Source organism: Moschus berezovskii, chromosome 6 (assembly GCF_049115385.1).
Source record: "Moschus berezovskii isolate FMDL1 chromosome 6, NW_MosBer_1.0, whole genome shotgun sequence".
Lineage (NCBI taxonomy): Eukaryota > Metazoa > Chordata > Mammalia > Artiodactyla > Moschidae > Moschus > Moschus berezovskii.
In genome coordinates, this window is record NC_142465.1 from 34,191,523 (window position 1) to 34,217,508 (window position 25,986).

Consider the following 25,986-nt stretch of genomic DNA (forward strand, 5'->3'; position numbering starts at 1 on the left):
CAGGGCCCTGCTTTCTCTCTGGTCACTAGGTGGGTCAAGCTCGGAGACGACAAGGAAGCAGAAGGCAGGGGGCCAACCCCGCCTGCACCAAATCTTGGTTTCTCCTCCCATCCTTCAAGGTTCACATCCCTCTTTAGGCAGATCTCTAAGTCCTCACCCTGGGGCAGTTCAAGACTCTCAAAGGACAGTCTTCAAATAATAATAACTCAAAAATTCACAGCCCTTTATGGTCTTCAGTGTCCTTCTACCGCCATAACCCCTGTGTCTCACAATACCTCTAGGATGGACAGAGCTCCACTGTTAGCCTCCTTCCCACAGGAGATGCTGCAACTCAGGGAGGTTAAAGCTCTGTCAAAGTCACACGGCCAGTGGGTGACTACACTGGGACTCGAGCCCAGCTCTTGAGGTTGCAAATCTCACACCAACAGTGCAGCAACCGCAGAAAACAGGGCCCAGTGATGGCTGAGTCCCAAGGACAAGACTGGGGAATGGGGTGGGACCAGCTCTGGAAGGGGGAGGAGATGGATAACAGGGGCGATGAAGGCTGAGATTGAAGGCAAAAAGGGAGCAATGTAGGGGGGTGGAAAGGTTTTGAGACAGAACTAGAGGGCTCTCCAGAAAGATCTGGTAAAATGTCCCAGCAGGGTTGAGAAAAACAGAAGCTGCATCCTCCCACTGCCCATGTCTCCGTGAGAAGGTCTCTGTGACAAGGTCGGGAGGGGCCTCTTGCTCCCATTTCACAGGTGAGGAAAGGGAGGCAAGGAGAGAGGCCCACACATGGTTTGCTTAAAGGCCCACAGGAGCTTAGGGCCCAGGGGGACAGTAGAGTAGACGACACATCGGAGACTTTTCCCACTCCAGCTTGAATGACGAAACGGAGATGATGAGAGTGGGGGTGGAGATGGAGATAGAAACCAGGGCGGCATCCAAAGAGGGAGGGGGGAAAGGCAGAGGTGCGATGGAGCCTGTCAGCGGTAGATATGGTGCAGAGATAAGGCCCTGTCACCCAGCTCCAGTTACAGGCAGGCAGCATCAGCCGGTCGGGTGTCGCAGAGGTCCCGCGCCTTCTCCCGCCCGCGCGGACACATCCACTTGGGCAGTGCGGCAGCGCTGAGCTCCTGGTCCCGGGGGTGAGGGCGCCAGGGCGGAGGGGGCGGGAGGGGGGCGGTGCTCCCGCGCCGCCGCCGCCGGCAGCTCCGCAGAGGCCTCCGCAGCAGCCTCCGGCCCGCCCCCTCTCCCCCCACCCCCCGCGCCTGGATGGTACGCTCCGGTCCGCCTGGCCCGGCTGCAGCGGATGTTGCTAGAACCCACGCGGAGAAAGGAAGAGACGCAGGCAGGCTGCGGTGACCCGAGCGGCCGCCTCTGCCTCAGGGACCCCTTCCCCGAGAGACGGCACCATGACACAGGGAAAGGTACCGACATCTCCCCCACCTGCACCATCCTCCATCCTCAGGTTTCCCCCATCTCCCTGTCATCCTAAGCAAGCCCTCTGGACCACTGTAAGCATCTTGTGCGAAGGTCCTGGGTGGTCCTTGCTGAAGTCAGAGGACCGAAAGGCCCATTTCAGGGAATGCGCTGTGGCCTCTTCCTGACCACCAGGCTCTCCTCTCCTCCATCTGCATTCCACCCGTGCTTTGGCATCACAGGACCCTTCACAGATGCCCAGGTCTTCTTAAGGAGTCAGCTTAGGAGTCATGTGTGTGTGTGTGTGTGTGTGTGTGTGTGTGTATCCCAGGATGAGCCCTGAGAGGTAGTCTCTATGTGGCACCCCTTCTTTTGTCCAATCCCAACCCCATCCATGTTATACTCATCCTTTACACCCTCCACAGAAACCCTCCCTCCAGCTCCCTGTCATCATTCCATTTCTGGATACAGCCCCTGTGGCTGAGGAGTTACTATGGCAACCCTGCTTCAGGATGTTCTAATTTTTGTTTTGGTTTTGGCCAGACGTGGGACTGAATGGGACCGGATAAAACGTCTTCTCTTTTTGTTCCTGTTTTAGGCCTGAAATGGAGAGTAGGGGGACTGGGGCAGAGACTTGGCTGGCCTAGTAGGGTTATGTAACATTGACAGCCTGTGGAATTATACAGCCACCAGGGCCTCAGGCAAAGGAAGAAGGTCCTCTGGGGTGGTGCTAAGGATTGGGTAGAGAAAACAGAAGAAGGGCTTCCCTTCTGCTCCCACCTTTTTTTCTTCAGAGATGAGCCTCAGAGCCAATGGCATCTTTCCTGGGCTCTTAGACCCTCTTTTCCTTGTTTGCAAGCTCATCAGGCCAAAAAATGATGTCATTGGGTAATACCATCTCCTGCCATTTGGGCAGACTTCACTTGGGAATGCTGGATGTGGGGAGGGCAGGGCCAAGGAGGCTCTGGGGGTCTGGTCAGCAGGGTGGTTCCCGATGAGGAGGACCAGTGTGGACAGGGCTGAAGTCAGAGGTGATAATCCTTTCCCAGGCACAAGCCCTGGGTCTGGGCTCAGAGGACCTTGGTTCTGGTGGGCTGAATTGGATTTTCCTGGGCATGACCCTTCCAATCTGGGTGATGAAGGGGATTGGCGAGTAGGAGGGAAGCAGATGAGCCAGGGCCCCATTCCTGCAGGCCTGGGTTCTGAGGCCCTTCCCTGAGGATCGAGGGGTGGGGGTTCACCATGGGGAAAATGAAGCGCTCACACCTCTGCGGATTCTCTCCCTCCACTTCCCACCCCTGCCTCCATCAGTCACCTTGCTGACGCTGCTTCCCGTCCTGGGGTGAATGTATTGCCCCTGCCTCCTCCGCCCCCCACCCCCAGCTTGCTCCCAGGCTTTCTGATGATGGAAAAGGCCCCTCCAGTTCAGTGGTCCTCAGGGCTGGACAGAGGCAGAATGTCGTGGTGTGGTTTCCTTTTTCATACCACCCCTGCCTCCCAAGTCATCTCTTCCCTGGCGGCCTCATTCGGGCCCTCAAAGCCCATTTCCTCTCACCGAAGCTGAACTTGTGCATTGTGGGGGCCTGTCATCCTGCCATGGGACATTTCCCACTGGGCCTCAGTTTCCTTGTCTGTAAGATGATGGAAGGGGCTGAACAAGGAGCTTTCCCTTCCATTAGTAACAGTCTGATTCTGTTCTGGTTCAAGGGAGAGAGGCTGAGATTTCCAATAAGAAAGAAAGAAAGAGTTAGTCACTCAGTCGTGTCCGACTGTTTGCGACCCCATGGACTATAGCCTGCCAGCTCCTCTGTCCTTGTAATTCTCCAGGCAAGAATCCTGGAGTGGGTTGCCATTCCCTCCTCCAGCAGACCTTCCCGACCCAGGGATTGAACCTGGGTCTTCTGCACTGCAGGCAGATTCTTTACCAACTGAGCCACTAGGGAAGCCCACGAGATTTCCAAAATGGACTCTTGGCCAAGGGCTTCTTGCCCTTCCACTCCCCTGCAGGCCCTATTCCTCTTCCCCATCCCTCCCTGTCCTTTCCTCTTTCTGTTTCCCTGATTTCCAGATCACTGCCCTCCTTGGTCATCTCCAGCCCAGCAGAAGAAGGCCAGTCCCAGTGGGTGGTGTCTGGACTCTGCAGCCCAGTGGGCCATGGAGGGCTTTGACTCATTCTTCCTCTCTGAGCCTTAGTTCCCTCATTTTAAAACAGGGGTCAAAATATAGGTAGCAAGGTAACAGGGAGATTCAGTGAGAGAACCTTTCATTGAGTAGTATTTTTTAAGGGCCTACTCTGTGCGAGGCCCTTCTCTGGACACCAGGAAAAAGGTGAAACCGTATAGAGCCGGGCACTGCCCCAGGGACAGTGACCCCCAATGATGGGCCCTCCTAAGAATTTCTTCCTTCCTCAATTCTTACCCCTGTTCCAGTGTGTGTGCCTCTGGCCAGCCCCGAACCTCCTAGAGCTTAGTTCTCCCATCCATAAAATAAGATTCTTTTTTCCAGCTTTATTAGGGGTAGAATTGACAAATAGAAATTGTATATAGGAACTTCCCTGGTGGTCCAATGGTTAAGACTCCTCGCTTCCACTGCAGGAAGTGTAGATTTGATCCCTGGTAGGAGAACTAAGATCCCACATGCTGCATGGCACAGCCAAAAACAAAAAAAACAGATTGTATATATCTAAGATGTATGATATTTTGATGTACATGTAACTTGCAAAATGATCACCCCAATCAAGCTAGTTAACACATCCATCACTTCACATAGTTACTTTCTCTTTGTTTTTTGGTGGCAAGAACGCTTATGATCTACCCTTTCAGCAGATTTCAAGGACACAATACAGTATTGTTAACTCTAGCCACCATGCTGTGCATTAGATCTCCACAACTTATTCATCGTGCATAACTGAACCTTTGTACCCTTTGACCAGTATCTCCCCACTCCCCCCACCACCCCCTGACCCTGGCAGCTACCATTCTACTCTGTGCTCCTGTGAGTTGGACAATTTTAGATTCCATGTATAAGTGAGATCCTCCAGTTTTTCCTTTCTGGGTCTGACTTATTTCACTTAGCATAATGTCCTCCTGGTTCATTCATGCTGTTGCAAATGACAGGAATTCCTTCTTTTGTAAGGCTGAATAATATTCCATTGTATATATACCCCACATAAAATAGGGAAACTCTTGTCTGCACCCCTGTCATTCTAGTAAGGGGAGAAAGTACCTGGGGGAATTCCAGAAGTGGAGGGGCTGGTGCGGAGGACTTGGGTGGTGCCCTGTCCCTGGTGACTGTCTTTCTCTGACTCTCCTCCACAGCTCTCTGTGGCTAACAAGGCCCCCGGGACAGAGGGGCAGCAGCAGGCACATGGTGAGAAGAAGGAGACTCTGGCAGTGCCCTCAGCCCCACCCTCCTATGAGGAGGCCACCTCTGGGGAGGGGCTCAAGGCAGGAGCCTTCCCCCCAGCCCCCTCGGCTGTGCCTCTCCACCCCAGCTGGGCCTACGTGGACCCTAGTAAGTCTCTCAGTTCCTGGAGGCAGGAGCCTCAGGGGAAGTGGTGGGCCCATATGAAAAAAACCTGTGTGGGAGGAAGTTGCCCAGAAATAGATGCACTGTGTGGTTGTCAGATGAGGCTGTGATGTCAAAGGTTTGGGATTTGGAGGACTATTCTCAGGATAGGTTGAGGAGGACTCCATGAGAAAAGAGAGATACAGTTTCTGCAGTCAGAGTTCTCTTGGGTAGGGAAGTGGGTTTTTTTTCAAGTCATCAAGCTAGGACAAAAAGAGGGAACAGATGCGGGAGAAAAACCAGGAGCTGGTCTAGAAGAAAGGGATGCAGAGTAGGAGTGGGCAAGGTTAGAGCGGACCCAGGAAGGGACAGTACGAGACCACAGTTGACTGTGGCCTCAACTGGGACTGGCTCCCTGTGAATGGGATGCAGTCTGCTTACATGCTGGGTGATCTGAAACCTGTGTTTCAGGGGCCTGTGTGGAGGCCCCAGGATTGCTGGGGGCCCCGGTCTGAGGATCCCCTTCATCCATCACTCTCCTTGATTCTTTCCCTCCCCCAGGCCTTAACTGGAAGCAAATATCAGCCGTAGTGGGATTCCCTGGTAGGTCAGATGGTAGAGAACCCACCTGCAATGCAGGAGACCCGGGTTCGATCCCTGGGTCAGGAAGATCCCCTTGGAGGAGGGCATAGCAACCCAATCCAGTATTCTTGCGTGTCTCCAGAATCCCATGGACAGAGGAGCCTGGTGGGCTACAGTCCATGGGGTTGCAAAGAATCGGACATGACTGAGCAACTAACCCACACCAGCCTTAGCATCTCTCACAGTCAGGTACAGTTCCTAAGCAGACCCATGAGGCTGATGCTAGCTCCTTGCAGACTAAGAGTCATAGCTGGTAAGGGACCCCTCTGTTAGGCTGAGCAACCTGGGGAAACTTTGCCTTAGGGCTGGAAACATACAACTTCCCATGAGCTGTAATGAAGTCTTCCTCAGCCCCTTCAACCTCCCTCAACAGCTCCTCGATCCCCTCCCCCACCTTATTGAGTCCCCACCCCCACCCCCAACAGAATTCTAGAAGCGACCTCAAGAACAATGACTCAGACAGAGTCTTTACTCACAAGGAGTGGCCACCATGGTTCGCACCTCCCACCATAAAGCTCCTCGGGCCAAGCAGACCCACCCCACTATGACCTACTGGAGGGCCTACGAAGGTTTGGTGTTCATGGGAACCCTTCCTACTGCCCCTGATACGCACAGGACTGCTTTTTCTCTCCTTCTCTCCCACTCTGTGGCCTGGCCATTTGGGCTTCAGCAGGAAATGTAGATGGTACACGGAGGAGTGAAGAATAAGAGGTTTAGGGTCTTCAAGCCCCAGGCTGGCAATGGGTCCACCTCCGTCCACACTTCCTCATTTTCTGTGTCCTGGCTGCCAGGAATAGCTGCATAAGGAATGTTTTCCACAGAACTGTCAGGGCAGAGGAAAGCAGCTCATTTCAGTTGGCAGGTGACAGACATTTCCTAAGCCTGCACCAGGCACTGTGTCTGGCCCTGAGCAGGTTTCTAGGGATGCACTGGTTTGCAAGACCTGCATTCACAGAAGTGACTGTGTAGACAAGTAAACGGACAACCACCACACAGGGAAACAGGTGCGGTGATGGAGGCCTCAGCCACTCAACTAACCTGCCCGACAGTCAGGGAAGACTTCCTGGAGGAAGGGGTATGCGCATGGAATCCTGAAGGATGGCATGTGTTAGCTTGGTGAAGAGGTGGGAAAATGAGTATCCGAGGTTGAAAGAAAGAATATGCAGAGGCTCAGAGGCATGAGAGTGTATCACTGAAAAAAAATACAGTCACGCTGGAGAAGAGTATCAGGGAGCAGAGTGCAGTGGAGCTGGAGGGCTCATGGGAGGCTGAGGAGGCTTTGTCAGGGAACTCGAACTTGAGTAAAAGGCAGTGTGTTAGTCACTAAGTCCTGTCTTTGTGACCCTGTGGACTGATGCCCACCAGGCTCCTCTGTCCATGGAATTCTTCAGGCAAGAATACTGGAGTGTGTAGCCATTCCCTTTTCCAGGGGATCTTTCCAACCCAGGGTTGAAACCCCGGTGTCTTGGACTGCAGGCAAATTCTTTACCATCTGAGCTGAGCCACCAGGGAAGCCCAAAAGACAGTGGGGTGCCATCAAAGAACTTGAAGCAGGAGCAGTGCCAACATCAGCTTTGAAAGACCAAGACAGAGGCTATTGCGGTGGAGAGGAAAGTCGGGGAGAGCTGGTAGGGATAGTGGGGGAGAATAGAGTGGACATATTTGAGGCCTTAAGAATGACCCAGATGCAGTATTAAGAGGTTGGTGTGGTCAACATCAGGCACAAAGTTTTCACTTTTATCTTGTTTCATCCCCAGTAGGTGGGTATCACTGATCTCTATCATAGAAGAGACTCAGAGAAGGCTGGTGACTCCCTTAAGGTCACACAGCTAGGCAGTCTTGAGGACCGATCCACATGTTTTCCTATGGAGCCCGTGCTTTTCTGAGTCTAAGTTCTAGGACCAAGCTGCCAAACTTCACCTGACTTTATTTTCCCCTCCAGTCACTGCCCTTCCCTGGCTCCCAGCTAGAGCACCAGCAGGTCTGATCTTCCCAGGAGCCTCAACTTCCCACCCTGAGGGCCTCAGAGCAACCTGGGGTTGGACCAATGACCCTGGGGATGTTCGAGGTGGCCCTGGGGGAGTGGCTGTCCCTCTCTGAGTCTCAGCCGAGAGGGAGCTAGGGTGTCCAGGGAGGAGGGTGGGGGGCACAAGAAGGAAAGGCCACATTTGTATGAAACAGCGTGGGCCCCCAGGCAGCCCCAGCTGGGAGTAGGGGTAGGAAGAAGGGGAGGAGACAGTTCTTTCTCAGGACTCAGAACAGGACAGGTGAGAGGCACCCTGGGAGAGGTCTGGGACCTCTGTGGGAAGAGATGGAGTGGGGCTGGAGGTTTGAGAATGGGGCTGGAGAGAGAGGCTTCGCCTGGTCCTGGGAGCCAGTCTGACAAATGCTCTGAGCGGGTGGCTGTGGGGGGCAGTGTTCACGTGTGTCGGGGGCACTCATGGCCCTCCCCCTGCCACCCAGACAGCAACTCCAGCTATGAGAGTGGCTTCCCCACTGGAGACCATGAGTTCTTCACCACCTTCAGCTGGGACGACCAGAAGGTTCGCCGAGTCTTCATCAGAAAGGTAACTGCCTCCCCCAACTCTCCCAGACTGGGAGGGTGGGCGGGAAAATCCCCTTGAGAAACCCCTGGCCCAACCCTCTGCCCGGAGGCCACCCTTCTCCCCATCGCTGTGATCCCAGCTGATAGTACCTGCTGGTAAGTGGGGGCATCCATCACCCCTTGCTGTGCCTGAACACCTGGTCTCTTCTGTCCAGCCCCCATGGGTGCAGGCTGTGGAGCGTCATTGCTCTCTTTTCTCCTTGACCTGGATTCCTCCCAGTGACTCTGAAGATGGAGGGTGGAGGGCATAGGATGTGGTCTGGAGGGTAGATCGAGTCAGCAGGAAGCTGGGCCTGCCTGATCTTGGCTGGGGGCCTGAGCCCCCCGGCCTCCAACAGGGCCCCCTAAGCTGAGAGGAACCCCTTCCTGTCCCCAGGTCTATACCATTCTGCTGATTCAGCTGCTGGTGACCTTGGGTGTCGTGGCTCTCTTTACCTTCTGGTGAGTTGACCATGTGGACCCGCATGCTGCTGGAGAGGTGGGGCCAGGCCTGGGGTGGGGGAGATCCAGCATCAGACAGGTCTGGGAATGTTTGCCTGGGGATACTTGTTCAGGGCGGCGGCCCGCCTCGTGGTGGGAAGAACCTGAGCCTGGGCACAAGGAGGGGTCCTCCATCCAGTGGGAGTGGCCGCATGCTTTCCGGGCTAGCAAGTGTCTGTGAAGCAGCCGTTCCTCTCAGACACATCAGCCCTACACCCAGGCATGTCCGCGTCTCAGCCCAAGACTGTGGCTGGGGTCACCTGCCCCACCAGGGGTGCGGTCACTCCTTTCTTCCTCTCCAGTCCTGGGAACTAGGGGTGGCGGGGGGGCAGGTGTAGATGTAGAAGCAGAAATGGAGACAGAGGGTCAATTCGGATTCTCTCTTCCTCCTTTCTCTGCAGTGACCCCGTTAAGGACTATGTCCAGGCCAACCCAGGCTGGTACTGGGCATCCTAGTGAGTATTCCACGCCACCCGCCCCCCTCCCCGGGAGCACCCATTGGCGGCACAGGGTGGAAGGTCTCTGCTGACAAGTCCCAACCCATGGCCTCTCCCGACCCCTTGGGGACTGTCCTCACAGGAGCATGGCCTGAAGTGTCCTTCTGAGGTGTTTAGGTCTGAGGGGAAGGGCAGAAGAGGGGTGTCAGTTCTGGAGCCTTCATAAGGAGGGAAGGGCTGAGCTGGGGTCATGGCTGGAGAGACCCAGACCTTGGCCTTGAGCAGAAGGGGGCTGGGACACCTTGGCCTACACTAATAATAATGTTGCTACTCTTATTAACATAGTTGTTATTAGTGCTTACGAATTATTAATCATAATAGCTGCCACTTAAAAAGTGCCTAATAAGGGCTGGGCATTGTTCGCTGTGTTTGGTGTGCAGTGTTTCATTCGCTCAAGTCTACTGGGCATAATTACATCAGAAAACTCAGGCTCGGAGAGGTTGAGTTTGCCCTAGGTCACACAGGTAGACAGTGGTGGAGCTGGGGTTCAAACCCAGGATTCAGGTTGAGGCTCGCACTCTGAATCCCTCTGCTTGGCAGACTCGCTTCCCCTCGAGCAGGCAGCTCCGGCCTGTCCTATACTCCGCAAGGAACATGGCAAGTAACTTGAGAGAAGGCTATTCTGACCCTCCCAGGTGGGCAATTAAGTTATTGTTCTGGATAACACCAGGCCGGACCACCACAGGCTCAAAGCAGAACTACTGTCAGCAAAGTCTCCTTCAGCACCCACTGTGAGCCCAGGCCGGAACTGGGGCTGCTGGGAAGGAGGCCTCTGCAAGGCCAGGCAGCCTGTGAGAGGAGGGGCAGCCCTCAGTCCCCGTCAGGCGCTGCGTACCCAGAGGACAGGGGACTGGAGTGGCTTCAGCAAAAGCGTGTGTGGGAGCTGGAGTGGGAGTGCACGGGTACATTTGTTGAGTTAGGGACCAGGCTGGCGGAGCACTGCGAGGTTCCGTGGAGGGGAATCTGGGACACCCCACGGAGCAGTGGGCCTTCTGGGATGGAGGCTCCAAATGTCCGCCCAAGGAGCTTGTGCACTACAGCTGTCCCAGGCCTGTTATTGAAAAGGAATCTGGTGGGAAATGTAGGCTCAGTCCAGAGCTTCTTGGATCACCCGAGCCCAGACCAGTCCCACAGTGGACCTTGAGATAACATAAGCCAGCCCAGAGACTGACAGGAAGGCGATATCTTGGCCTCTGGGGCTCTTTAAGAGCCCCAAGCTGGGGGTCCCAGGGGAGGAGACATTCACACCCAAAGCCTTTCTTAGGGTGCAGGACATAGGGCCTGTCTGCAGACCAGGCAGGGAGGCAAGCGTCTAGGGGAACTGGGGACACTAATGAGGGTAAAGCTAATGAGGCCCCAGGGACTGCCGCCCCAGTCAGCCCACGTGGTGGGTTGGCATGACTCCCAGCACGTCAGCACCTCCTGGCAGCCACTGAGCCCTGAAACCTTGAGAGCGGAGTTGCCAGGCCCCTCGTCAGGCCTTCTGTGGGGGAGTCTTCAGGACTCTGTGCCCTGAGCAGATGGAGCAGGGGAACAATCCAAGAATAAGCAGCTCAGGAAGTGGAGGCAGAGTCGACCCACTGAGGGCGGGTGTGAGACTCTGACCTCTGAATGCCGAGACTTAGCATCATCCTTCCTCCTCAGCGTCTCCAGGCAGAAAACAGAGATGCTGTGCTGGGCTCAGGGACGGATGGGGGTGGAGAGAAGCCGGGACTGGGCCTGGGCCCTGTGCTTTCCAGGGAGCATGGCAAAGCCTTAATGGTGCTGATGAATTCACCACTGAGATGCTGTGCTGTCCTACAAAAGGCCAGCCTGTGGCTCTGTCCTTCCAGCCCCCTTCCCACCTCACCTTGGTCCCGAGTCTGCTTCTGGGTCGGACACCTAGCAGGGCTGATATCTAGTGGGTTTCACCTCCTCCAAGTACCAAGCCCTTAATAGCAATAAGAATGAAACAGGTCTTTTTATCTGTCTGAGGCACTGTGCCATGGGATTTGCAGATATTCTTCATTCGATCTCTTAACAACAACCCTCCCAGGCAGATACTGTTATTATTACCATTTTATACATGAAAAAAAATGAGGGTCAGAGTGAAGATGTTGCTTCCTAAGCAGCAGAGCCAGGATTGAAGCCTGGCTTTCCGACTGCAAAGCTGTTGCACGTCCCCTCTGTGCCTGGCAGCCTCCCCCACAGCCAGAAACTTGTCCCGGAGCAGCGTAAGTTGGGAGAGGACGCTGGGTTTGGACGCTGGCCTCCACCTGAGCCTCGTGCCTCTGTGTTGACATTCTGTAAATAGACCATGGCTCCAGCTCAGGCCCTGGGGCCCTGGATCTGATGAGTCTGTCTTTGTCTCACTCCTGTGACTCGTTCTCCACTCCCTGGGATGGCCGCCTACCAGCACCCCCACCCCCAGCCCTCGCTTTCTCCAGGCCCCAGTTATCTCCCGCAGTGGGCTCTTGCCTTACTGATTGCTTCCTCTGAGCCGTGGCAGCAGAAACTGTGTGCCTCCCTGCAGTGGGGGGAGTAAGGACCATGGTATGGAGGTGGGGGGAGCCAGGCAGAGGAGGACAAACGTGAGCCCAGAACTGGGGAAGGAGCTGGGTCCCAGCCTCTCCAGGCAGCTGTCAGTCAGCCCGGGTCTAGTCATAATAATAACAGCTCTCATCCTCAAGCCCTGCCCCTTCACCAGGCCTTGGTGCTCAAGGCTGGACTGGTGCTGCCATTCAACTCTCGCTACAGCCTAGTGAATTGGTGCCAGTGTTCCTATGTGACAAAGCAGGAAGCTGGGGCTCTGCAATTAAGTAGCTTGTTCAGGGTCACCTGATAGTGGTGCCAGAGCTAGGATGTGAAATGTGACGGTAAGGCTCCCAAGCTGCCCCCAGGTCACCCGTCCCTCTGCCCTTCCTCCCAACCACTCATCTTGAGGGTTGAGGAGCTCTGGACCAGAGAGAAAAGGAGGTTGAGCTCTGCCCTCGGGAAGCTTCCAGTCTGGCCAGGGAGATAGGCCCCACACCCAGGATACACACAGACTAAGGTATTATTATTATTATTGTTGAAGTGACTGAGCCATGACTCAAGGGGGACCCAAAGAGCAAGTGCTGGAGTGTTTCTTAACAACTGGGGCAGGATGATGCCACGGTCCCTCACAGAGCAGGATATCTTGCAGCAGCCCTGGTCATGGCACTGAGAGCCCCATCACCGTGACAACAGTGACGTAGCATTTGAGAACCACTGAAGAACAGGGAAGGGTGAAGACAGAGGGCTCCTGTTCACCAAATCCAGTGGGCTTGTCTCAACCCCTGCATTCCCTGAGTTTTTCATCCAGGAATATTTAAAGATCGCCTAACCCGTGCCAGGCTGAGGATTAGACGATAGGTCACTCCAGATGGTACACCTGGGTGATGAGCAGGCCTGTGGGGTATGAGGTGCAGGCTTCGGCTGAGTTCTGCCCGCGGTGCACAGAGCAAACCCCTCCAACCCCGGCCAGAGGCATCCTCGCCGGTCAGTCCTTTCCAGCAGGGGCAGAGGGAGGTGGTCACCCTGTGAGGATGCGGAGGGCGATGAGAAGGTAGATGGAGGGGTGGAGTATGGCATGGGATGGGCTGGAGAGGTAGGCAGGGAGTGGATCACACAAGACATTGCCAGGTCTTTGGAATTATAAACAGAAGAGTCACATGATGGGATCTGCCTGTAGCTTGGAGAGTGTCAGGCACTGTTGGAGGCAGAAGGACCAGATAGACAGAGGTGGCTCAACGTAAAAGGGTGGTTGCAGGAATGGAGAAAAGGGAACAGATTTGAGAGCTGCCTAGGTAGAGGACTTACAGGTCCAAGTGATTAGTTGGGTGTAGCAGGCTGGGAGTTACAGCTGACTGAGCTGCTGGGTGGGTGACTCCAAGGCTGCAATGGGGGGCTGCCCAAGAAGGAGCAAGGAAGAGGACAAGTTCTAACCTTCTGCATTGGGCATGTTTCTGAACGTGTCTGTCCAGTAGGCAATTTGGTTATTCAGGTCTGAGGTTGAGAAGGAAATTCTAGATCAGAAATATGGGTGTGCAAGTCATGAGCATCTGCCTGATAAAGGGAGTCCTAGGAATGAGTGAACCCACCCAAGGGGAGCGTGAAAGGAGACAGCCTAACAGAAGAGACCCAGTGCTGAAGCGGGTGGAGGAGTGACCAAGGGAGTTAGGCAGGAACCCAAGGCTATGTCATTGTGGAACCATGGCAACAAGTGAGAGATCAGATCCTGAGAAGCCAGGAAAGATGAGGATGGACAAGTGTCAGCTGGACTCAACAAGGTCACAGTGATGTTGCAAAGATAGCGCTCATTAACCTGGGGCTCAGGCTGGTTTGTTGAGTTGAGGAGTAATCATGAGATGGAGAAAATGCCTTGAACAGAGACAACTTTTTAAAGAAGCTTGGCTGCAAGGGTGGATAAAGTAGCAGTAGCTAGAACCATGAAAGGTGTTGTTTAAAGATGGAAAACAGCTGAGGAGGTGTGTGAGGGAGAAGAGGTAGTAGTCAGTGGCAGGACAGGGGAGGGTGTGGGACCCAGAGGCTTGGGGGATTAGTCCGCAATGAGAGGAGGGACAGGAGGAAGGGCACAGAGATCCATAACGTGATGTTTCCAGGTAGCAGACAGGGAGCCAGGGGCGCCCCACCTCATCTCAGATCTTTCTGGGACACATCAGGGCAGACCAGGCAGGAGAGTGAGGCAGCCTTGGAGGTTTGAATATGGAGGATGATGGTTGGCCTTGCTGCCATAGGGGATGGGTGAGAGAACTGAGGAGAGAAATGGGGAAGGATGACAGGTGCCGTGTCTGAGGGCACACTGGGAACCAGAGACTACGCGTTGGTGTTGGCACCAATCTAGGTAGGCATGAGCGTGCCCTACCCTTGGGTCCTCAGCCCTCATCTCCCACCTCCTGGACTGGCCTCCACCTCCGCTGCTCTCCAGAAAATCCTCAATCCTCAATCCTTGTCTTTGGGTTTCACTTGAGCTTCCTGCCAGTCTCTTGGTGGACATGGCCACCTGATCCAGAAATTCATGCCATAGGTACTTCTCACTGTTCTAGGTGGTGGCAGGAAAAACAAGATCGTTACAAGTAGCAACAGGTCCAGGGAAAGGCCTGAAGGAGGCAGTGTAGGGTAGTGGTTATAAGCGAGGACTCTGAAGCCAGAATGCCCGGGTTCTAACACTGCCTCTGCCGTGTGGTAGCTGTGTGACCTTGGACAAGTCGGCTGGCCTCAATGAGCCTCAGTTATAAAGTGGAGAACACGCTTCACAGAGACGATGTGAGGATTATATTAGTTAATATTCATAAAGCATGTTCTCTCTGGCTGGCACATAGAGAACACTATATGAACTCCATATGTGAAACTACATTTACACACACATATATATATGCATGCGTGTGTGCGTGCTCAGTCATGTCTGATTCTTTGCACCTCCGTGGACTGCAGCCCGCCAGGCTCCTCTGTCCATGGAATCTTCCAGGCAAGAATACTGGAGTGAGTTGCCATTCCCTATTCCAGGGGATCTTCCCGACCCAGGGATCAAACCTGCATCTCTTGTGTCTCCTGCATTGACAGGTGGATTCTTCACCACCAGGCCACCTGGGAAGCCCATATATATATATATATATGTTTGTGTATATATACACACACACACAAGTTATATTATCTGGAGGAAAACCACTTTGGATTGGGTGGTTAGCTATCCTATGGCACCCAAGATTCATTATTTCTATAAGCAGGCTCATCTTATTCCCCTTCCTCTCTTTTGGAACTGGACTATCACCCTATCCGTTGCAAGGCCCTAGAATGGTTGTGGGCATAACCAGTCCCTGCCCCTGCCCCGCAGCACCCTGCTTGGTGCCCTGTGGGCAGATAGTGGGTTGAGCAGGGGACTGAGTGGCAAGACTTCAGGAAAGACCCACTGACTCCCCCGTCTGTCTGTCTCTCACAGCGCTGTGTTCTTTGCAACCTACCTGACCCTGGCCTGCTGTTCTGGACCCAGGTAATGATGGTGGAGGGGGGAACTTGTGGGAATATGAGCAGGATCTTGGAAGTTCTGGCCCCAGTCCTGCCTGCCACCAGTGCTGTGCACCCTAAGAGAGCCCCATTTTCTGGGCTCTGTTAAGCAGGCCTGCCTTCTCCCTGTTTCCTGCACCTCAAAGGTGAGGGGAGGGTGAATGGATAGATGGGGGCCCATGGGGATGTGCCCCAGGAGTGGGGGTGAGTTTGTGGAGCCCCAGTCTGTGCTGCCCGCACCCCCACTCTCCTCTGAACTCGGCTGCTTGCCTTACAGGAGGCATTTCCCCTGGAACCTGATCCTCCTGACAATCTTTGTAAGTGACGTGGGGGTGTCTGGGGACAGGTGCTGCAGTGATGGAGGGAGGAGGGATGCAGGGTGAGTTTCGAGGGCAAGGAGTTGGGGACAGCCAGGATGAGGTCACTGAGGGAGCCAGAGGTATTTTCACCCAGGGGTATTTTCACCCCATTTTTTCTTCAAAGACAGTTCACCCTCTCTTTCCAAATGAGCTTTCTCTCTCCACTCCATCCACTCTCTCTTTCCACTATGACTGTGTTTTTAAGAGGTTCGTGTGGGAAATCCTAGAGCTGTGGGTAGCAAGGGGGATGGTTGTAGGAAAGGGGAAGAGCAGGGCTGCAGAACAGCAAAGGGACAGCTGGCTCAAGGCCCGCTGGGACCTCCTTCCCCAGATGAAGTCCTGGAGGTAAGCGCATGCGCACGAAGCAGACTCAGAGTTGAGGGGCACGCACACGGGGTGGAGAGCCGGGCTGGCCCGTGAAGGTGTCTGGGCCCCACCACTCCCTCACGCTGTTCTCCTTTCAGACCCTGTCCATGGCCTACCTCACTGGAATGTTGTCCAGGTAAAGTGGATAGGCAGAATGGGGGAGTTTCCCCAAACACTATGCCTCCTGGGAGCGCTGGATAGGCAGGTGTTGGGGGGGGGCAGGCAGGTAGGAAATGCTGGCTTCAAGCCCACTCCTCCTGCACTCTACTGGACAGTGCCTCCAAGACCTGGCCAGGCTGGCGGGGCTGGGGTGGGAGACGGAGGAGAGCAAGGTGACACTTCTCAAGCTGCAGCTGAAAGGACCCCAGGTTCATGATCATGCAGTTCCCTGAAAGCCACCTCCATACACCAGCACAACCCCCCCACCTCCCCAATCACCACCTCTTCAGGATCCTTCTAACAGGATTTCGAGTCTTAAGCATGTTGGGAGGTTGGGTTCCAATAGAAAGGATGGGGAGGCAGGAGAGGGAGGATCATGGGGAAGGAGAGAAGGTGGGGTCCTCACACTGGTGGGATCAGGTCCTTGCAGAAGTGGGTGGGCCTGGGAGGAGGGCCGGGGGAGACCAGAAGCCCTGCCCTGAAGCTGACCCCCTGCCCGCGGGTCCTGCAGTTACTACAACACCACGTCTGTGCTGCTGTGCCTGAGCATCACGGCCCTCGTCTGCCTCTCAGTCACTGTCTTCAGCTTCCAGACCAAGGTCAGCTCTGGGGCCCGTGGGCCCGGGAACGCAGGTGGGGTGCAGGCTCCGAGCTTGGATCCCTGGCTGGGGAGAGGTCACAAGGATGAGAAGCATGTGGGGAGGGCACCTGGAGTAGATGGGGAGGAACGCCAGGTTCTGGGGTGAGCACCGGAAAGCAGCCTGCCGCCGAGGCCTCAGCCTTCTGGCCAGCGCGCTGCCTGGCCAGGGCCCCCAGGAACGCTGAGCCACCCTGTGCAGGCCTGAGCGGCCCGGCAGCTGACGCTCATCCCATCCCTGCAGTTCGACTTCACGTCCTGCCAAGGCGTGCTCTTCGTGTTGCTCATGACTCTCTTCTTCAGCGGACTAATCCTGGCCATCCTCCTGCCCTTCCAATATGTGAGTCTCTGGGTCTCCCAGCCGGCCCCTTGGGGATAAAGGGGTGGGATCGCTGGCCCGAGGGTGCCGTTTCCTCCTGTGCCCTCCAGGGAAGGCCCGAAGCCAAGGCCCCACAGCCTGCCATCTAGTCCTACCCCTCCTGGCACCTTCCATGGGCTTGTTGGCAGTGTAAGCAAACATAGGCTTTTCTTGGCAGGTCTGGGCACCTGCCTGCTCCATAAGCCACATCCGGCTTCACCTTTCCCATCCTCCCCACTAGGGTGGAGGCGAGGTTGAGGCGGAGGGCTAGGAGCTTTTTTAAACCCTAGGCAGGGGAGGGGCTCTGGAGCCCCATGGGGCTACAAAGCCCAGAGGGGCCCTGAGGACAGGCCTCCTGGGACTCTGGGGGGATCAGTCAAGTCCAGAGAGGCAGGATCTGGCTGGCCAGGCAGGTGGAAAGTGAGACAGCAGGGCTCTAAGCACACCCTCACCTCATGAGGAACAGTCGAATCTCAGCTCTTTAAGTGTCTGGCCTGCCCGGGAAACTCAGCTAGGACTGATCGGGGCTCAGTGACCTATTCCAGGCACTCGGGCTGCTGCAGGGGCAGACTGAGGGCATCACAGGAGGGGGTTTGAATCCTGGGAACCCAAGAGAGCAGCTACTGGACCCCTGCTGAGAACCCAGTGCTGTGCCTGCCCCCAAGCTCCTCTTGGTCCCCACCACCCCTTGTCTTCCAGGCCAAGAGCAGCCTTCCTCACTGCCCCTCTGCTCCCCTCTCCTGCCCATCCCCCAGGTATTGGCTCCCAGTCCAGGACATCAGGATTGGTTCTGGCATTTCCTTGGCTCTTCCCAGGATCCTGTTGACGAAGGGAGGAGCCGGAGCTGGCCTGGGGGCCCTCTGTGTATCTAGGATGGGGGAGGGGGTACAGGAAGGGGTCCAGAGCTTCAAAGAACCCTTTATTGACCCAGGTCAGCCTCACAGGATGCCTGTGTTTCCAGGAATCTTCTGGGGGAAGGCCCTACAGAGGGCATGGCTGGTTTGGCACCTCTTGCAAGGTTTCCACACACGGCCAGGTGCCCCTGAGGCCCCTGGGGGGAACAGAGGTTGGGAAGCAGGGGCAGACAATCCCATCAAGCTCAGCGACAAGGACTCCAGGTGCCCCTCCTCCCTGGACTAAAGTCTATCCGCTTCTCCCTGAGACCCCCCACCCCCACAGGCAGAGCCAGGGAGTCCCGACAGGGGGCCCGAGAGCACAGGAATGAGTGCACACTGGGAGGAGGGCGCAGCCTTGGCCAGACTCAGGCTGGGAGGATGTCATGGCCCCATAGGATGAGTCAGCCTGGGCCAGCCTCAGCCTGGGGCTGTGTGTAGAGTGAAGAATTGCTGGCCAGTCGGGAGCTCCCCTGCCAGCCCCTCATGATCACTGTTATTCTGGGGCTCCCCCAGCCCCGTGAGCACACAGAGGGTTAAGGACCTCTCGGTCTGGGGCTGGGTTGGGGAGCGGCGAGAGAGAGGGCCCCCACTGGGGAGGTCTGTCCTGTATCCTCCATTCTCAGGACTGGCCCCTTCTCCCTTCCCCGCTGCCCCTCGCCCCTACCGCCTGCCTCTCCCTCCCTGAGTCCATATTTCTGTCTGCCTTGCAGGTGCCCTGGCTCCACGCAGTGTATGCTGTGCTGGGAGCAGGCGTGTTTACATTGGTGAGTGTACCCCCGGGGCCCCGCCTTCTCAGCCGCCCGCCACCTCCTCAGGCCCCTCTTCCGTCCCTATCTTCCTCACAGTCCGCTCCTCTGAACCCCCGTGAAGCATCAGTGGGCAGGGGCGGGGCTCAGTGCTGCTCAAGACAGATCCGCTGACCTGTGCGGGCATGGAGGGTTGTAACAGCAGCACTGACACTTTAAACAGAGCTGGGAAGAGATACCCCTGGTTCCTGGGGAGAGGTTCAGTGCCGCTTGGGGGGGGCAAGGAAGTGAGGGTGTCCCCACCACATGGACTAAGTTAGCCCTGGCTGTCTCCTGGAGGTAATCTGGGAAGATTTCTTGGAGCAAAGGAGATTCCAGGTACTCTGTGACAGATGCATTTAGACTGAACTTGTCCTTGGCTGCCCTCACCAAGCTGAGAGTGTTAATGATGATGATTACGATAACAGTGAAAGTTAATATTTTATTGAGCACTTACTTGTCCCACAGCAAGCTCTTCTCATACACTAACTCCTCACCGTAGTTCTATAAAATAGGTTCTGTTGATCTCAAATTAAGATGAGGAGCTTGAGCTCAGAGACTTTAAATCCCTCCCCAGGTGGCAGCAGAGGCAAAGAACCTGCCTGCCAATGCAAGGAGACATGAGACAATGAATGGTAAATCAACTCGTGTAGCTTTGGCCAACTCATCCTGGTTGACCCAGAACTTTACTGGTTTCAACACTGAAAGTCCCTCTTCTTGGGGGGAAACCCCCTAGGAACTGCAAGGTTGGACAAACCAGGATGGTTGATTATCCTATGACACTAATTGCTCTTGGTTCCTGGACCAGCAGTCTTTCCTACAGATGTGTGTGTGTGTTTAGTCACTCAGAGATGTCCGGCTCTTTGCAACCCCATGGGCTGTAGCTTGCCAGGCTCCTCTGTCCATGGGGATGCTCCAGGCAAGAATACTGGACTGGGTTGCCATGTCCTTCTCCAGGGGATCTTTCTGACCCAGGGATCGACCCCACATCTCATATATCTCCTGCATTGCAGGCAGATTTTTTACCTGCTGAGCCATCAGGGAAGCCCTTCCTGCAGATAGTACCTGCTGAAGACAAATCTCAATGAAAAGGATGGGTCAGGGGAGTCAGCCCAGGAGGAAAGGAAGCAGGAGGGTCAGACTAAGGGGAGTGAGACTGGGGAAGCCTCAGAGAACGGTGTTTGCAGGGGCAAATGGAAGAAGAGGAGGGGTCCAGGCAGGGCCGAGTGGGAGGAGGGCGATCGCCGAGGGAGGGTCAGGAAGTGTACTTGGCTTCCCGCTGCTGCCTGTGTGTCAGCTGTGCGGGGAGACTGTGCAGACAAGTAGGGTTGGATGAACAGTAATCCCTTAAATTTGTTTAATAATCGCTTGTTATTAGAAATAATAAAAACAATCCCAACCATCGGTTCCACCCTTTCCATTTTACAAAGCACTTTCACACATATTACCTCATGGGATCGCCATCACATCCCAGGGAGGGAAACAATGCTGCTGTTAGAAGACCTGCTTTCTAGATATGCCTGAGGTCGTGGGTGTTAAGGGGCTGGCACAGAGTCCCACTGCCAGGAAAGGGCAGATTTAGGGCAGGACCCAGTTGTCCTGGGCCCAGCCTGCTGCCATTTCCAGAACCCCCATCGTCCCCCTCAAAGAGGACAACTTCTATTGGCTTGATGTGGGGAGAGGCTGGGGCGATCTCTCTGGCAATGTTCCCCCTCTTTCTCTTGCACCGTCTGTATGGCCCTTTCTACTGGATTATTTGCATCAGCATAAAAACGGGCTTTAATTTCTCCCAACTGAAAAAATAGCAATACAAAAAACCCTTAACTCACGTTTCCCTCTAGTCCCCCCATTTAGAGCAAAGCTTCTTATAAGGGAATCTATGCTGTCTCCAATTCTCCTCCCTTCCTCCCTTCTCTCCACTCCATCATTCTTGTGTGTGCTTAGTCACTCAGTCGTGTCTGACTCTTTGCGACCCCATAGATGGTAGCCCGCCAGGCTCCTTTGTCCATGGGTATTCTCCAGGCAAGAATACTGGAGTGGGTTGCCTTGCCCTCCTTCAGGAGATCTTCCCAACCCAGGGACTTAACCCCAGTCTCCCACATTGCAGATGGATTCTTTACTGTCTGAGACACCAGGAAAGCCCATGAATACTGGAGTGGATAGCCTATCCCTTCTCTGGGGGATCTTCCTGACCCAGGAATCGAACCGGGGTCTCCTGTGTTGCAGGCGGATTCTTTACCGGCTGAGCTATCAGTGAAGACTGAATCCTCTTTAAATGTTATCAGGGTCCCCAGTGGGCTCCCTGTGACTGAACCCAGTGGTAACTTCTTAGTCCTTATCTTGCTCGACTCTCGGCAGCATTTGGTACAATTGTTCATGCCCTCCCCCCAGAAGCATCTTCTTCACTTGGTATCCAAGCACCAGCTCTCCTGGTTTTCCTCCTGGGTCACACTGGAGGGTTTTAGGGCCGTGGACCTTCTAGCCTAGCTTCCTAGGGGACCTCAGACTGTCTCAAGACTTTGAACACCATTTTTTATGATGACCCTATGTTTTACATCACTGGCCTAGAATCCCTCACTAGAATTTCCAGTTGCCTACTCCATATCCCCATTTGGAAATCTAATAGGCACCTCAAACTTAATGTGCACAAAATTGAGCTCCTGCTCTTCCTTTGAAGCCCTGCTCCTCCCACAACCCTCCCCGTCTCTGTAAATGGCAGCTCCATCCTTTCAGTCACTCAGGCCAAAGGCCTTGATGACATCTCAAATCCTCACTCTCCCCACACCCCACAACTGGCCCAGCAGCAAATCTGGTTGGCCCCACCTTCTGCCTAGAATCTGACTGCTTCTCCTCTACCTTCATGGCTACTCCCTTGTCCAAGTCGCCATCATGTCCCGCCTGGATTCTTGAAACGGCCTCCAGTGGGTGCTGCCCGCTGCAGTCTGTGTCACTGCCACAGCAATGGGAGGGATCTGCTCACTGTTAAATGAGGTCAGATCATTTCTGCACTTGGAGAAGGAAATGGCAGCCCACTGCAGTCTTCTTGCCTGGAGAACCCCAGGGACAGAGGAGCCTGGTGGGCTGCCATCCATGGGGTCCCACAGAGTCGGACACGACTGAAGTGACTTAGCAGCAGCAGCAGCAGCATTTCTGCACTTGGCCTCCAGCAATCGCTGCGCACTGCCCGGAGGCCCTCCTGACCTCATGGCCTCCCGCTTCTCGTCACCCACTCTGCTGCAGCCACAAGCATCCTTGCTGCTCCCTAGGATGGCAGGCTCACTGCCAGCCCCAGGCCCCTGCTCCCATGGTTGCCTCTGTTGATTCCTTCTGATCTTCTCACCACTCCCCATCTCCCCTCCTGCAAGTGTTTGCTTTGTTTACAGTCTCGTGTGCTTGAGTGTGTTCATACACGCACACACACACGTAGGCATGCCTGCAGGTTGCTCCCTTTATTTCTCTCCATCACACATCTCATCCTCTGACATACTGTGTATTTTTCTGGTTTGTTTATTTGTTGTCTCCATCCAGCAGTTCCTTGAAGGCAGGGATTTGGGTCTGGCTGGCTTGTCACCACATCCACAGTGTCTATAATAGTGGGTGGCTGTTCTACCCACAGCCTAGGGGTTCACAGCAGGCACCCCTGGATGTTGTCTCTCCATCTGTCCATCCTGCCTTCTCCTCCCCTAGCCTTTGGCGAATTCTCATCACCGTGAAGGGCGCTCCAAGCGCTGCAGCGAGGCGAGGATGTCACTCAGCGATCCCTGCCCCTCTTGCTGCCTCGGGGAGGATGTGTGAGGAAAGGGGGAAGAGAAGTGTTAGAGGAGGGCCCAGCCCCCAGGGAGAGCCGCCCCAAGCCCAGCAGCCTGGGCCTTGGACGGGCTGTGAGAAGCAAAGGGCTTTCTCCTGCAGACCTCAGCCCCTCCCCTGAAAGACTGCCGTCTTGGATAGCAGGGCCTCCCAGCTGGACTAGGCTGAGACTGGGGAGATGGGGAGCCAAGGTCTCTTAGGGCCGTGGTCCTGCTGGCAGGGATGGGCCCCTCCTAGGCCTCACCCTGACTAGCCTTGGCACATTCTCGAGAGGCTTGGGTTTCTCTCCGTCGCCCTACCCTGTAACCCCCCTCTGGGCACCAGACTCAAATGCCAGTGGAAGTGGTGAGTCAGTCGGAAGTTTCTGGCCTCAGGGTGGCCCCGTTCTCCTCTCCCTTCTACTGCCCCCTCCTTGAGTGCATTTTTGTAGAAGCTGATGGAAAGCGAGGCAGGGGAGCAGGATGGGTGGGCTGGGGTGGTGAAGCAAGGAGCAGGGGCTGGGACAGAGCGGGAGAGTTGAGGCAGGGAGAAGGGGAGAGGGAGCGAGCACGCAGGCCTGGACAGCTGCCGTCCTGCTTGGCAGCACCTCTGTACCTCCAGGGCTGTGGCAGGTGCTCTGCCTCACAGCTGGTCCTTTCTGGGGAAGTGAAGTCTCCCAGTCCCTGAAATCATGAAGCCAAGCCCTGATACCCAGGGAGAAACTAGGAATAGGACTTTAGGTGACAGGCCCAGTAGGAAGAGAACACTCTTCTGCCTGTCCCACCTGGCCAGTTTCAGGACCCCTGGCAACATTCGTTCCTGTGCTTTAAGGAAGACGCGTGAGAAGCCAGATTCATGAGTAGGACAGAGGCTGGGAGATTAGTTAGGAGGCTGCTGTGGTGTCCCAGAGTCAAGGACAGGGTGGCCCGGAGCACTTGCGTGGTCAGTACAGGATGCGTCAGGGTCTGATGGTGTCTAGATGAGTGAAGCTTGGATGGGAAGATGCTTTTTCTGTAGAGGCGCTGGGCCTCCAGTTCTGGGTATTGACTCCTGGCCATTGAGCGGGCACTCACAGCACGTGTCCTCAGTCCCCAGGAAGACGGAGCCCTGGGACCATGAGCGCTCAGAGCTGGCAGGGACCTTCCTGTGCTGAGACCCAGAGAGAGCGCAAGCAGACTCACACACCACATGCCTGCATACCACACACAGGCACACCATACGCATGCCACTCACACACACCACATATACCACATACATACCTATAAACATGCACACATATACACACCACACACACATGCACACCATACACACATCACACACACACACCACATATGCCATATACACATCTACACACATCACACACACACACCACTCACATATACACACACCACACACTCACAAACACATGCATACCTTACACACGTCACACACACACACCAGTCACATATACACACACCACACACAAACACACACAGGCACACCATACACACGTCACACATACACACCTCATATACCACATGCATACCTACACACATCACACAGACACACCACACACATACACACACAACACCACACATATACACACACTACACACTCACACGCACATGCACACCATATGCACGTCACACACACACTCCACATATACCACATGCATACCTACACACATCACACACACACCACACACATGCACACATGTACATACCACACACACATGCACACCACACGTCACATATACACCACACACTCACAAACACACACAGGCACACCACACACGTCACATATACACAACATATACCATATACAGACCTACACACACCACTCACATATACACACGCCACACTCACACACACACATACATACCATACACACATCACACACACACACCACATACACCACATACACACACACCACACACACACAGACCACACATATACTCACCACACACATATACACCACACACATATGCACACCATACATGCATCACGCACACACACCACATACATACCTACACACACCACACATATACACATACCACACACACATGCACACCATACACACGTCACACATGTACACCACACACCACATACCCACTTCACACACCACACACATATTCACACCACACTCATGCACACTATATACATGTCACACATACACACCTGCACACATCACACTTACACACCACACATATATGCAACCACACACACATACACGCCATATATACCTCACACATCTATACCACAGTACTGCATACACACCTGCACACATCACACATACACACCACACACATGCACACTTTACACATGTCACACATATACACACACCACACATACCACATGTGCACCACACATACCACATACACACATCACACATACACACTACACACATACACACCACACATCACTTACACAACATTTAACACACACGCCACAGACACACAGACACACCACACGCATGCAGTGTTGGCTGACAGGCTGGATGAAACGCCTCTTTTTCTGATTCTCAGCTCAGCACTCTTTCTATTCTGTCTCCCTTTCCATTCCACAGATGGAAAGATGGAGGCCTGGAGAGGTCTGTCCCCTCACATCAGGAGGGTCCAGAGAGGCCTTCTCAGCCTCTGTCATCCAGAGGCTGGGCTTCAGGCAGTCTCTTCATCGAGGTCCAACCAGGAATCCATGTGTCCTGGGAATCTTCCCCAGTCTTTGAGGGGCTCAGGGAAGAGACCCATTCTGCCCCACCCCACCACTTGCCCTGCTTTTCTCATGGGGGCTATGATAGATGCCCTGCCTTCTTCACTGTTAGAGAAACACTTTGAAAAGTAAAAATGGCTACACAGGCCTGAGGCAGGGATATGATTTTCTTTCAGACTTTATTTCACTCAGAATTTGGCGACTCCTTTGCCTTACTGGTTTCCATGAGCCTAAGGGATCCAGTGAGAGAACCTTCTCTGTTCGGCCACCTGCCCTCTGCCACCACAGCAGCCCTGATACCCCACCTGAGGCCTCATCTGAACCCTGGAGGCCAAATGAATTCCTCAGAGGGCAGGAGAAGGGAGGGTGGATTGACCAGTAATTGCTCCTTCAGGGGGAAAGTACACTCGAGCCCCGCTCCTGGGCCTCACCTCAGTCTCACTTCCTGAGACACTAATCCTCAGAAACCAACGCCCTGCTCAAACCAAGCCCTTCAAACCAACACCCTAACTGGGAGAAGGTGAAGGAAGCCCCCTGCCCCAGGACTTGTGGACTTGTGAAGGAGGGGTGATTAAGAGTCCCAGTAGGGCTCAGGGCAGGATGCATCTACATGGCCCCGCGTCGGGGAGGTGCTTGCAGGAGGTCTTCCGGGGAGCTCTCTAGGTGACCACGGGTATCCCACCCAAACCACAGTCAAGGCCTCACTCATCCTCTTACCACTGTGACCTTTGAGCAAGTTACTTGATCTCTCTGTGCCTGGTTTTTAAAATGGGGCTAACATTAACTGTTTCACA

General features: G+C 54.7%; 1 protein-coding gene across 1 annotated transcript in view; it reads left to right on the forward strand.

Annotated features, from left to right (window-relative positions):
* Positions 1-1,258: 1,258 nt before the first annotated feature.
* Positions 1,259-25,986, forward strand: part of FAIM2 (Fas apoptotic inhibitory molecule 2) — a 31,231-nt gene continuing 6,503 nt past the window's right edge. The window contains exons 1-11 of the mRNA XM_055395083.2: positions 1,259-1,412; positions 4,722-4,917; positions 8,017-8,120; positions 8,535-8,599; positions 9,040-9,093; positions 15,095-15,145; positions 15,437-15,476; positions 15,983-16,020; positions 16,555-16,642; positions 16,925-17,020; positions 18,645-18,698. Coding sequence (XP_055251058.2) covers positions 1,398-1,412; positions 4,722-4,917; positions 8,017-8,120; positions 8,535-8,599; positions 9,040-9,093; positions 15,095-15,145; positions 15,437-15,476; positions 15,983-16,020; positions 16,555-16,642; positions 16,925-17,020; positions 18,645-18,698 — 801 coding nt within the window. The 5' untranslated portion in view covers positions 1,259-1,397. The remainder of the gene's footprint in view (positions 1,413-4,721; positions 4,918-8,016; positions 8,121-8,534; positions 8,600-9,039; positions 9,094-15,094; positions 15,146-15,436; positions 15,477-15,982; positions 16,021-16,554; positions 16,643-16,924; positions 17,021-18,644; positions 18,699-25,986) is intronic.